At 52.5% G+C, this 13,286-nt stretch overlaps 1 protein-coding gene across 1 annotated transcript; it reads left to right on the top strand.

Annotated features, from left to right (window-relative positions):
* The first annotated feature begins 10,706 nt into the window (after nucleotides 1-10,706).
* Nucleotides 10,707-13,073, top strand: CSF2 (colony stimulating factor 2). The gene is made up of 4 exons (XM_065934238.1): nucleotides 10,707-10,879; nucleotides 10,980-11,021; nucleotides 11,745-11,870; nucleotides 12,644-13,073. Exons 1-4 carry the CDS (start codon nucleotides 10,721-10,723, stop codon nucleotides 12,749-12,751), a joined length of 435 nt encoding a protein of 144 aa, XP_065790310.1. The 5' UTR covers nucleotides 10,707-10,720; the 3' UTR covers nucleotides 12,752-13,073.
* Nucleotides 13,074-13,286: the final 213 nt, after the last annotated feature.

Genomic DNA, 13,286 nt, shown 5'->3' with positions numbered 1-13,286 from the left:
TTTGGATAGCAGCCATCCTGACTGGCGTGTAATGGTATCTCATTGTGGTTTTGATTTGCATTTCTCTAATAATGAGTGATGTTGAGCATCTTTTCATGTGTTTGTTAGCCATCTGTATGTCTTCTTTGGAGAAACGTCTGTTTAGTTCTTTGGCCCATTTTTTGATTGGGTCATTTATTTTTCTGGAATTGAGCTGCAGGAGTTGCTTGTATATTTTTGAGATTAGTCCTTTGTCTGTTTCTTCATTTGCTATTATTTTCTCCCAATCTGAGGGCTGTCTTTTCACCTTACTTATAGTTTCCTTTGTAGTGCAAAAGCTTTTAAGTTTCATTAGGTCCCATTTGTTTAGTTTTGCTTTTATTTCCAATATTCTGGGAGGTGGGTCATAGAGGATCCTGCTGAGATTTATGTCAGAGAGTGTTTTGCCTATGTTCTCCTCTAGGAGTTTTAAACAGATGGAGAAACATACCGTGTTCATGGATTGGAAGAATCAATATTGTCAAAATGGCTATTCTACCCAAAGCAATCTATAGATTCAATGCAATCCCTATCAAGCTACCAACGGTATTTTTCACAGAACTAGAACAAATAATTTCACAATTTGTATGGAAATACAGAAAACCACGAATAGCCAAAGTAATCTTGAGAAAGAAGAATGGAACTGGAGGAATCACCCTCCCTGACTTCAGACTCTACTACAAAGCCACAGTCATCAAGACAGTATGGTACTGGCACAAAGACAGAAATATAGATCAATGGAACAGAATAGAAAGCCCAGAGATAAATCCACGAACCTATGGACACCTTATCTTTGACAAAGGAGGCAAGGATATACAATGGGAAAAAGACAACCTCTTTAACAAGTGGTGCTGGGAAAACTGGTTAACCACTTGTAAAAGAATGAAACTAGAACACTTTCTAACACCATACACAAAAATAAACTCAAAATGGATTAAAGATCTAAATGTAAGACCAGGGAGCTTGCTTTAGACTGAATGGCCTTGGAAGGTCTTTCCAAGGAGGTGACATATGAATGACAAGAAACTGCCAGCCACACAACAACCAGGGAGAAGAGATCTCTGGACAGAAAGTACAACAGCTGTTGCCTAGAGACTGAAATGAGCTGAGAGCACCACAGAAGGAAGAGTCCACAATTCTCCCTTGGTCTCTCCCTTCCCTCCTCAAGTCCAAGCCCTGTGTTAGTAACCAGTCACTGCAGGAAGTGGTCAGACAACACAGACTCAGTGCAGAGAGATCAGAGGATGTGGAGTGTGAGGTCAGCACAGGCAGGACCTATGGGTCCTGGGTGGAGGTGACATGCTTAAGAAGTTATTGTTCAGTCACTAAGTCATGTCCAACTTTTTGCAACACTATGGACTGCAGCATGCCAGGATTCCCTGTCCTTTACTATTTCCCAGAGTTTGCTCAAACTCATGTCCACTGAGCCTGTGAAACTTGAGAAGGGGGTGGGCCTTTTTGGATTCTGGGAGGTTCTTCATTGCCCTTCTTGTAGAACAGTCCAGGCTGCTCCAGGCTGAACGGGGATAACCATGAGCCCAGCACACTGTTTCATCCTTGACCCCAAATCACACACCCTGCCTGGGTCTAGCACAACCAGGCCCAAGCACAGTCTTGATCTGTGGCCCAGAACCAACAGGTGGTCAGTTCCCAGTTGAGTTGGGGTATTTTTACGTCATGTCCATCTGCCTGCAGGGAGATGGTTGATGACCAAATGGTATGTCCTGGGTCAGTCTCCTGCAGGTCTTAGAGCCTGGCTAGACTGTCCTTAGTGCCAGCTCTATAATTCCAGTTGCCACTAGGGGGCATCAAAGCCCCATCATAAATTGCACAAAGGCCACGTGAAGGTCAAAGCCTTTCCCAATCCAAGGTGCCTTTTCAGCAGGAAAGTAGATAAAAGGAATTTTATTTCTTATTTTAATTAAAACATATTATGGAAAAGAATCTTAACTATGTGTGCGTATATATATATATACACACACACTGTATATTGTATATATAGTATATAACTATATATAGAAATAAATCATTTTGCTATACACCTGAAACACTGTAAATTAACTATTCTTCAATTTTCAAAAATAGTATTTTTTTATTGTAATGGTAATATGAGAGAAAATAGATGCTCTTTACTGATAAACTTTGGGGTTTTGTTTGTTTAAATAAACTTGGAAATACAGAAAAATAGAGCAAAAAGAAATTGCCAGGAAGGCAAGTTCCTGAGGCAAGAACTCAGAGAGGCATCACCCACCTCCCTCCACGGTGCAAATCCTCTTGTTCCAGGAACAGGCTCTGCTCCCCCTACCCTGGCATTTCACTTAGTTCAGCAAGCACCCTGAAGACCCTCCACAGCTTACCCAGGCTGGAGCAGAGGGTTGGGAGAGACAGTAGATCAGGCCTGGGGGCTTCTTGGCTATGTCCAGTTTGCCCAGGATGGTGTGGTGTGGGTTATTACATACAGAGCAATGGATAGCTGGGTGTGGATCTCGTCAGAGGTGCTGAGAGGAGGTATGTGGAGGGAGCTTGAGAAAGGAGCAGGAGTTCATCAGGCAGCCCGAGGTACGGACAGGGATGTCAGACGGATGGTGCCAGGGTGGAGCGGTGTGGCGGTCTGAGAGCATAGGGTGAGCTGGGGGTCAGAGGCAGTTAGGTCACTTACAGGACCACAGTGTGGGTGCCCAATGGCCAGGTGGGGTCAGGTCCCCCAGAACTCCTTTGGTCACTGCCTTTGTTTTCAGAGTCTGATGACCCTGGGCCCTAGGACCCACCTAATCTCTGGGTCTCAGCCTGGTCCCTCCTCAATTCCTCCCTCTCTTTGCTCAGCCCAGCGCAGCCACTGTGGAGACAGCAAGACTAGACAACCGTGCCTGAGGAGTGGGGATTGTGCGGAGATAGAGGGAGAGGATGGGGTCACATCACTGTGTTTAGGGCCAACAGGAAGAGCCAAGGCCGAAGGAGAGATGCTGGAGGAAAGAGGGGGATCTCTGGAGCCATGGTGGGAGGGAGGGAGGGAGAGGTTGAGTGGGCCAGAGTGGTGGGTTGAGTTCTCAACATGGGCTGGGCCTCAGTTTTTCTCCTTGAAAACCTCAGGTCAGGCTCATGCCCACTGAGGCACAGGAGCCCTTTAAGTCCGGTCCAGAGGCCACCTGGAATCTCTCCCTTGACTGAACCCAGGCCTCTAGCGGTACCTACTGCCTACTGGCTCCAGCTTTAGGGGTGCACAGCACAGCTACAATGCTTTAGTTCCATCCTCCATTCACAGAACCACCACATGCTTATCACCAAAATCTTCCACGTGACTATCTGTCCCTTCTCCTACCCAGCACACCCCCACTCTCCACGTCTGCACACAGTGGGCTTAGATCCATGCTTGCTCCCATCCCCACACCTCATGGAGCTTCTGAGAGAGACCACTGGCTCACAGCCATTCCCCGCCGTGGCTGGTAGTCAAGGCCTCCTCCCTCCCACCAGCTCCTCAGAGATCCCAGACTCAGCTTCCACCTTCAGCCTTGGCTCAAGCTGTGGCTTTCCATAGGCCTTCCTGCTTCCCAGGGTCCACAGGATCCCAGCCTGAGGTCTTCTCGCCACCTCCTCAGACAGGTGCCCTTGAACTGGCTGCTCCTGGAACTTCCTTCAGCCAACAACAGGTGAGTGTCTCCACTCAGCAGACTGAATGAAGACGTGTAGCTCAGAAAGGAGCTGTGTTGGGAAAGGAGCATGGCTGGGCCTGTGCCTGTGGCCAGGATGAAGCATGGGGTTATAAGAGCACCTGGGAATAGAGTGCTGTGGCAGAGAGCTGCGAGTGAGGGTCCATATCTAGGGGTGATTGTGGTAGGGTGTTCGCTCTCCTTCCACTGTTTATGTCCTGTCCCCTGTGGGGAGAAGGACCAGGGATCCCTTGAGTGTGGTAATAAACACAGTGGACCCCTCAGAGGGGGTCTGAGCCTTGAATGAGAGTGGGGAAAACATTTTGGACAAGCTCACCCTATGCCAGTGAGCATCCAATAAATGTGACTCTTTTCCTCAGGCTGAGGGCTAGACTCGGTGGCTGCTTTTTCCTACAAGGCAAAGCCGCAGGCTCCTGGCAGTCTGGGACCACCTCCTCCTACCCCGGACAGGGGGCAGGACTAGGGAGGACAGCGCCCTACAGCTGTGCTGTCAGTTGACTCTCTCCAGGAAGATCCATGTGACTGAGTCATTTCCTAGTCAGCTGACCTTGAACCCCCAGGCTGCCTGGCAGGGTTTGCTCCTGGGGGTTGCGTGCGGGGCGGTGCTGGGGTGCTGAGGAACGGTCTGCACAGGAAAACCCCCTACCACCCCTACCAGAAACCTTCGGAGACTGGCCCAGACTCCAGGGATCACTCCCCTCTCATCCTCTCTTTCCAACAGGGTGATAGAGGCTGGAAGGGGAGGCACCCAGTCAGTCAAAACAGAAAACAGCCCCCCATGCAGCCCAGAACTTCCTTGTTAGGAAGTTGTTACCTGCAAAGCAGACCTTCACCTCCTTGTAGAGATAAGCCAACTGGGGTCCAGAGGTGGAGATCACAGTCTGAGGTGAAAAGTGAAAAGTGGCCAAGCTTGAAGGCAGGCCCGTTGGCCTCCAACCCTTCATTCAACACAAAGGCAGTTGCTGTGTCCCCACAACCCTACACAGCAGACTTGGCACAACCCTTGCTAGGATATGGCCTGAGGGAGTGGGAAGTGAAGATGTATTTCAGGGAGGGTGTGTTTATGAGTCGACGGCCCTAGGGATGGGAGGAGGGATCCCCAAGGAACCCCTGTGGTCATCCTAGAGACACTGTGTGGGCCATTTCTCTCCCCTGCCCCACAGTTCACTGACCCCTTTGTCACTACTCCTGCTGGGAGGGGCTAGGGGGCCTCTGGGGAAGGTGCGGGAGGAGGTAGAGGGTTCTGCCCACAGGCAGAGGTGCATAACAGGGAGCTTGTGGCTCAAGGCCAGAGCCTTCTGGGACCTGAAGAACGGAACTGGAAGCAAAAGACACATCTGCCCAAATAGGACCTCGGGTGAGTCCGAGGGAGCCCTAACACTTCAGAAAAGTCCCGAAGGAAGCTCGTTCCAGAACCACCCATCTTGCCCAGAAGAGAAAGCTTGCCATCTGCAACCTTGACTGGCCCATCAGCTAGCTCCAGGAGGACTGGTGAGAGCTGGGCTAGGGTCCCCAGGCTCCCGCCCAGTGCCTTTGCCTGAATTCCAGCCCCAAACACAGAAAGAAGTGAGGGGCACCCTAAGGACTTTGGGAAGTTACAAAGGCTTCTGGTAAAGATTTCTCCTTTTAATTTTTAATGAAGTGTCCAATGTTTCCCCTCCCCCCACCCCCACTGACCAACCAAGGAGGCATGTAAAGGCAGAGGCCCTTTCTAAGTATCTGGTGACACTCCTAGCTGGGGAAGAGCTTAAAGGGACAGAGATTCACAGGTGGGGGGTGCATTTCCAGCCCTGGAGGGGGTCCTCTGGCAGGGTGAGAGGCATAGGTTGGGGGAGGGAAGGCCTGATGCACCTACCCTTGGGGTGAAATAGCAAAGAAGCCCCATGGACCAAGGAGTGAACTGAAAAGGACATCTCATCACCCGAGAGTGCTAAGTTGCTTCAGTCGTGTCTGACTCTATGGGACCCTGTGGACTGCAGCCCACCAGGCTCCTCTGTCCACGGGATTCTTCAGGCAAGAACACTGGAGTGGGTTGCATTTCCTCCTCCAGGGGATTTTCCCAACTGAGGAATCAAACCTACCTCTCTTATGTCTCCTGTGTTGGCAGGCGGGTTGTTTACCACTACCACCTGGGAAGCCCCAGAAAACACATCGTCCCTGACCAGGAATCGAACCTGGTCTGTGGCAGTGAAAGTGCCTAATCCTGGCAGCTAGACCACTATCATCCTTGGCCCTGCCTTAAAGTTGGCACACCTGGGTACTGCCCAAAGCCTGGCTCACTCTGTGCAGCGCTCTGGTGCCAGGAACTTCCTCTTCACCAGTGACTTCCACATGTCTTATGCCCTGACTTCTCTCTGACCTTTGGGCCCATGTGGCCACAAGTGAGTCTTCTAAAGTTCCCCTGGCCTCTCAAAATTGCCACATCCAGTCCAGTCTGGATTGACTCCCCAAACCTCTCTGACACTCTGGGTCTTCCCCATCGCAGCAAATGGCCCTACTGTCCACCCAGCAGCCTGAACTAGAACGCTGAGAGTCAGAGGTTCCTCACTCACCTCCTAACCCCAACCCACACATCTAGTGAGTCTCCGCAAGGCTTTCTCTTAGCTTGCTTCACTCTCATTTCATGACTGACCCCTCCGGGCTGTTCACTTTCTGGCCATGTCTTGATTGATACCCTCAACACTGTGCCTATGAGTCTGGTCCCTGTCCTTCCTGCCCCTACCCAACATGAGCATCAGAAGTGAGCTCTGAGAGCAGAGGGCTATGAGGTCAGCCATACACCCACCTCCCTGGAAGGTGGGCTATATGGATGCAGAGTTCACAAACACATGGTTGGGGGTTAACCACCCTCAGATTCCCCTAGACCAATCGAAACTCACCAGTGCCAGGGGTCTTGGGATACCCAGAGAGCAGGACCACAACAGCTCTCCAGGACAGCCTGGCCTTTCAGAGCGACATCTCTTTCAGGAAGGGCGAGCCACTCACAGTGCTGTCCCCACACTGGGTTCTCCTGAGGGTTCCCCCATGAGCCCAGAGCCTGGGTGGTGGTTGGGCCACCTTGCCACATGTGTCGAGAAAGATGTTCTCTGGGCTACAGCTGGGCAAGGAGTAGCTATCCCTGCAAATTCCAGTAAGGCTGAGTCCCCTGCCCTGTTTGGACTTTAGAAAACTCCCAAAGCGATGCCTCCTACCTGGAAGGATTCTCCCATGAAGTTTCCTGGGACAAGCAACAATTTCCCATGTGAGGTAGCAATAATTAAATGCATTGTACATATGAGGGAGCTGAGGCTTGGGGAGGAGGGGCTTTCTTGGGCTCAATCTCCACCCAGGGATCAATGGTGGAGAGTTTAATCCTTGAGACACAGAGATGCCTGGATGTCAGGCTCTGCTGGGGAAATTCTGCCTTTGGCCCCCAGGACTTCCTGGGTATGGTGACAGACCATCCTAGCTTCCCTGCCAACACCTGGAGGAGTCTTTCTTTATAGATGCCCTGAGGGGGACATCCCTCTGCTGGTCTAGCCAGGTGACTAGAATTTCCTGGCTTTCTGATCCCTGAGATAGAAGATATCAGAAGAGCAAGAATGGATATGGGTTCAAATCCCATCTCTGCCATCAGTGATTGTATGAACTGGGTGGGCCACAGCTCTCCTGGTTCTCAGGTCCCCAGGGAGGAAAAGGACCACCCCCACCCCCCATCAAGGGGTGGCAGGCCCAGGGAGGGCAAGATCAGCTGAGAAGCTCGTGCAAAGGTCCCATAGGATGCAAGGCCCCCTGAGGCCCATTTCCTTCCCTTGTGATAACTTCCTCTGTGAAAAAGATGCCAGAGAAACCACAAGCCCCTAATTTCCCTCAGAGTCTGTGGGAGGGACACTCACAGGAAACCCCTTCCAGAGGGTTTTCTCCTGACCGTGTGGGGAAGAGGCCAAAGAGGAGTCACACTGCCCATCCTGGTCCTCATCCCCACCCTCCCACAGTCCCACTGGGGGCCCTGAGTCAGTGTACCCGCGCGATGCTATCGCTGCCACTTTCCGTGCAGTGCAATCTAGGAATGCCTGCCCCTGTCACAGCCTCAGCTCTGATGTCATCTTTCCAGAAGAAAGATGCGTGGCTGCCCATGAACCTCACTGTCAAACCCCTGGACTTCTGTCCTCTGTGTGCCGACTTCAATGCCCATAGGCCACCCTGCTGGTGTGGACCTCTCCTTGTGGCTCCTGCTCCTTTCCTTCTCTTCCAGGACCACTGGCCAGTCTCTTGCCCAGCTATCATGCCTCTGGCCCCTAAACACTACTGCCCTGGCCATCAGCCCTTCTTCTCAGATAACAGGGCCCTCAGATCCTACAGATGCTTTTTCGTCCCCTGGGTCTTCACCTTGGGCACATGGACAGTAGCTCTAACCCTCCTTGCTTACACTCCACAGCATACTGTGTAACCCGTCTCCTCTTCACCATGTTGTTGTTGTTTGGTTACTAATTTGTGTCACCTCTTTGAAACCCCAGGAACTGTCCCCATGTGACTCCCTAGGCAAGAAAACTAGAGTGTGTTGCCATTTCCTTCTCCAAGGGATCTTCCCAACCCAGGTATCAAACCTGTGCCTCCTGCATTGGCAGGCGGATTCTTTACTTCTGAGCCACCAGGGAAGCCCCTCTTCACCACACCTGTTCCTAAACCTCTCTGTTTGTGCCCAAGACACTCTCCCCCTAAACTATCCTCTTCCTCCCTCCGGCAACCTGACTTGCCACCTGACTCTACTTGCCCTTTCAGCACGCACTGGGAGGCAGCATCTCCCAGGAAAAGTCTCTGGTGCCCTCTGACCACTGAGCTGGAAAAAGTGGTTCCTTGAGATTCCTTAGCTCTGAATTTCCTCCATCCCAGCCTGGATCATACAACGGGAGGGTCCGCTGCTCCCCTACAGAACTGAAAGCCTTCACGGCTAGATAAAATGACCAGTGGGAGGGTCTCAACTTCCTCCTCACTAGCACAGGGCTTGGTGCAGACTGGAAGAGTTTGTTGACTAATTGAGCTGTGACAACTCGTTTCAAGGAGGAAAGTGACCTTCCATCTCAGAGGGGTCACACCAGCTCTTTGCCTCCCTGGCCACAAGCTTAGCTATAGCCTGTGTGTTTCCTACCACACAGCCTCCAGGGCACTGTCTGACACGGACTTCCACTCTGTGTGGGACCTTCACCCAGTGTCCCTGACCCTCTGTTCCCCCTTGAATGCTCCCTGTTAGGGCCTGAGCAGAGGTTTCATGGAAACAATAGAGGAAGGGCCAGGGTTTGAACATGCCACACTCTTATCCCCAGTTTGGCCACCTAGAAATGTTCCAGCAGGTGCAAATGAGTAAGGTTGGCCTCACGGTGTGCCCCAGATCCTGGCAGGGACCTCAGGGGGTCTGGATGACCAAGGCCTGGCTTCCCTGTACAAGGATAACAACTCTCCTGCTACGCCATGAAACTTACCAGGGCTGCAGGTTCGGGCCACAGTGCTCAGACAGTGAGTTCTACCTGCTCCCCGGGGCTGTCCACTGGGGCTCAGCAGCATGTCCTCACTTATGTCTGACACCATCAATCAAGGATAAACCAGCATCTGGGGCCCTGAGACATCATTACCCAGCGTGGGGAGTTCCTCCCCTATCAGAGGGGCACCTGCAGAGGCATGGGGGCTCACACAGATGCACCTCACATAAAATACCCTCCCCTCCTGACACATCTGTAAGTATAGACAGCAACCACACTGGCACATGAACACTCAAGATACGGAAGTGTGTGGACCCATACCCCTTCAACCATGAAACTTACAGCATGGGGAAGTAAACACCAATTCATGCCGTCCTCTCCAAAGTCCATTGTGAAAATCAAACACTTCTTAGCCCTTCAAGAGCCTGTGACCTTTCCAGAAGCAGTTCCTGTTCCACAGGGAGGCTGCTGAGCTGGAGGTGGGCTGGCACTGGGGCCACATAGGAAGTTAAGCCTGGAAGAACCTTGGTTAAGAAGCCGTTGTCTCCTGTACCTCCTGTGGATGCAGCCACGACCCTGCTGGTGCCTGTAAGAGGCTGTAGATAGGAGCACAGTACCCACCTCAAAGGGGACAGCCTGCCCTGCAGAGGGAAGCGAGGTTCACACAACTCAGAAGAAGAGTCACTCGGCAAGGTGGTGTTGGAGGCAGGCTTTGAACTCAGAACCCTGACCCACCCCAGCTGAGAGCCCCAACCCGTCTATGTAGCTTGGGAGCTGAATATGGCTGTGTACACCAGGACTGTTGCTTTCAGATGAGATTTCACCGCGGAGGAACATTCTGGAATCTTTCTGGCTGGACATGCATATGGTTGTTATTCCCTCAGCTCACAGGAGCTGTGAGGCAGAGGGCCCTGGATGGGCACAGCTTGCTGACTGCTCTGGACCCTTGGTAGCAGCTGAGGTGAGCTGTCTCAGGACCATGTCATTGGGCTGGAATCTGCCTAGACGGGCAGTGCGGCAGGCCTGTGAGAGTCTTCCTCACACTCCAGTCTCTCACTGTGGCCAGAGCTGTGGGCTCTAGGAGGAGAAGGGGAGACTGGGGTCGGAATGGGCCCCAGTGTAGCTCAGCCAGCCCAAAGGCTTCTTGGGACACAGGCAGGATGGGGAGCCAAGGGTGGGGGCGGGGGTAGAAGCCCAATCCAGTGTCTTCCAGGCCCCGCCCTGGCCACTTCAGGCCAGGAAGTCCAAGCTGTACCCAGAGGCCCCTCAGAAGGAGGGGGAAGCCTTGGCAGGTCAGACTGCTGGGGAGGGCTGGAGAATGCTCAAGAAAGCAGGGAGGTGGGCTGCCAATTCTTGGAAGGGCTCATTAGTGAAAACCCCCAAGCCTGACCACCTCGGGGAAAGGCTCACCGTTCCATGTGTAGCTGATAAGGGCCAGGAGATTCCACAGTTCAGGTAGTTCCCCCGCCTCCCTGGCGTTCTGTGGTCACCATTAATCATTTCCTCTAACTGTGTATATAAGAGCTCTTTTGCCAGTGAGCCCAGTGCTCAGAGAGAAAGGCTAAAGTCCTCAAGAGGATGTGGCTGCAGAACCTGCTTCTCCTGGGCACTGTGGTCTGCAGCTTCTCCGCACCCACTCGCCCACCCAGCCCTGTCACCCAGCCCTGGCAGCATGTGGATGCCATCAAGGAGGCCCTGAGCCTTCTGAACCATAGCAGTGACACTGCTGCTGTGATGGTGAGTGAGGGAGGGAGCACAGGCCACGCCTGGGCCACCCTGCTGGCCTGGACTAGTCCTGCCTGTCAGCTCGATAACAGAACATTTTCCTTTTCTACAGAATGAAACAGTAGAAGTCGTCTCTGAAATGTTTGACTCCCAGGTAAGATGCTTCTCTCTGACACACCTTTTCCCAAAGGCCTCTGCCCTGGGGACTGACTCCAGTTTAGATGGATCCTCACAGGGTTGTCTGCTTTCTCTCCAGCCAGCTGCCTGCCAGAAGGAGGCTTGCTTAGGAGGCCTTGCCCCTGTGGCAGTCATGTGAACTCCTTTATTAGCTGAGCAGCCATGGACAGACCTAGTGTTCAAGCGTGTAGGGGCCACCAGGGGACAGGTGGGGGTTATGTCATGAGATTGGGGGTGCGGGCTTGGGATACTCACTGTGCCCTGACGCCAAGCCCTGTGGACACCGTGCTGGCCACTGAAAGGCACAGAAGGGTTTCATTAGGAATAACTATGTTCGCACAGCAGGTTTGGGCAAGCCCCCCACCCCCTTCCCCCTGAAGGGTGGGAGGACCAGCGATCTCCTTTTCTGGGGGCTGGGACCCTCTTGAGATACCAGACCATGGGAATGTGGCTGTGCCGGCTGGAGGTGGCCTGAGCTGAGTGGTGAGGGCGAGTCAGATTCGTCTGCAGTGGATGGGGGGACAAGGCGCTGTGTATGACAGGGCCTAGCCTGAGCTTAGTCAGGAATAATCCTGTGCCCCTCCTAGACCCTGCTCTTGGGAGAGTGGGATGAGAATAGGGAGCAGTGATGGGGAGGATGTCCTGGGCCCACCAGAGCACACTTGGCCACTGGTCACCAAGGTATGGATATTTCTCACAGGAGCCGACATGCCTGCAGACTCGCCTGAAGCTGTTCAAGCAGGGCCTGCGGGGCAGCCTCACTAGTCTCACGGGCTCCCTGACCATGATGGCCAGGCACTACGAGCAACACTGCCCCCCCACCCAGGTGAGTGCCCCCATCAGGTCCCCAAGTAGGAAGGGCTTGAGGAGGGCAGAGAAATAGTGGGGAGACACCTTTGGCTGTGGGCATTTGGGACCCCAAATGGTTTGAATCAATAGATTTATAATGATCAGCCCTTCCTGAGAAGGAACCACTCTAGGTGTTAAAGTCCTGGAGCTCAAGAGCCTGTATCATGTCCTAGCGGGAGCTGCTACCTTGCTTGTTATTACCATTAATGATGTCAGACGTGAGGCAAATACAAGGAAACTCAAGACCTGCCTAAGGCTCAGAGGAAGTTCCATGGCCCAAGTGCCTCCTCCTAAAAGGACTTTCCCCTGGTCCCTCCTGGGCTGCCTGGATTGCATCGGAGCAAGGAGGAACACTTATTCAGAATGGAAAAAGGCCCCAAACATTCCTTCCCTGTGGGAAAAGTGAGGTGTGTGGCCTTGGAATGTGCTCATTCTGGGCTCCTAGAGACAGCCGGGGCTCAGCTTTGAGCCCTGGCCTGGGACCAAAGACACAGTGGCCCAGCTGCCCAGCAGACCAGCGTCTGTCTTGCACTTTTATTGGGCCCCTGGTCCAGCTGCCACTGACAGCGCTGTGCACCCTTTGGGTGACGCATGAGTGGCAAGATGTCACCTGACCCATGTCAGCAGGCGGGCCCCATTCAGGCCTTCTAACCTGTGAGTTCTAAGAGGCAGCACAGAAACATGCTGATGCCTCCCCCATGTTACCCACTCATGCCTGGACTCAGGTTTTTTTTCCTTTTCTTTCTTAAGGAAACTTCCTGTGAAACCCAGACTATCACCTTCAAAAGTTTCAAAGAGAACCTGAAGAATTTCCTTTTTATCATTCCCTTTGACTGCTGGGAACCAGTCCAAAAGTGAAGCAGGCCAGACCAGCTGGAAGCCAGCCTGGGAGCTTACCTCACAGATCGCTGCCCTCCTACCCACAAAGAGCCAAACAAAACTCAGGATCTTCACACTGGAGGGACCACAGGGAGGGCCAGAGCTATAGGGGGACACTGACTTGTTCAGGGCCATGTTGACCCTGATACAGGTGTGGCAGGGGAAACGGGAAATGTTTTACACTGGCAGGGATCAGTAATATTTATTTATATATTTATGTATTTTAATATTTATTTATTTATTTATTTAAGCTCATACCCTATATTTATTCAAGATGTTTTTCTATAATAATAAATTATTAAAAGTCTGTTCTTATTTGTGCAGTTTTCCAGTTTGTTTTCAACCATAAGCAAATGTTCAGGGTGCTCTCGTCCCTGGACCAGGGCAGGGAGGGGAGGAAGCTGGGAGCTGGGGGAGGGGGCTGGGGCCTGCAGATCGGGCACAATTGGACAGACAGCACTGTCAGAGCACAGTGGAGGTGGGAGCCCACCCGAGTATGACATTCTGCACATGT

This window comes from Muntiacus reevesi, chromosome 1 (genome assembly GCF_963930625.1).
Source record: "Muntiacus reevesi chromosome 1, mMunRee1.1, whole genome shotgun sequence".
Lineage (NCBI taxonomy): Eukaryota > Metazoa > Chordata > Mammalia > Artiodactyla > Cervidae > Muntiacus > Muntiacus reevesi.
This window is presented reverse-complemented; position numbering and strand designations above follow the sequence as displayed.

What these genes read in the sequence shown, in the direction of transcription:
- CSF2 (XM_065934238.1), top strand. Translation starts at nt 10,721, where the DNA reads ATGTGGCTGCAGAACCTGCTTCTCCTGGGCACTGTGGTCTGCAGCTTC. An exon ending in GTGACACTGCTGCTGTGATG is followed by an intron (nt 10,880 to 10,979) that starts GTGAGTGAGGGA and finishes CCTTTTCTACAG; the next exon opens with AATGAAACAGTAGAAGTCGT. An exon ending in CTGAAATGTTTGACTCCCAG is followed by an intron (nt 11,022 to 11,744) that starts GTAAGATGCTTC and finishes TATTTCTCACAG; the next exon opens with GAGCCGACATGCCTGCAGAC.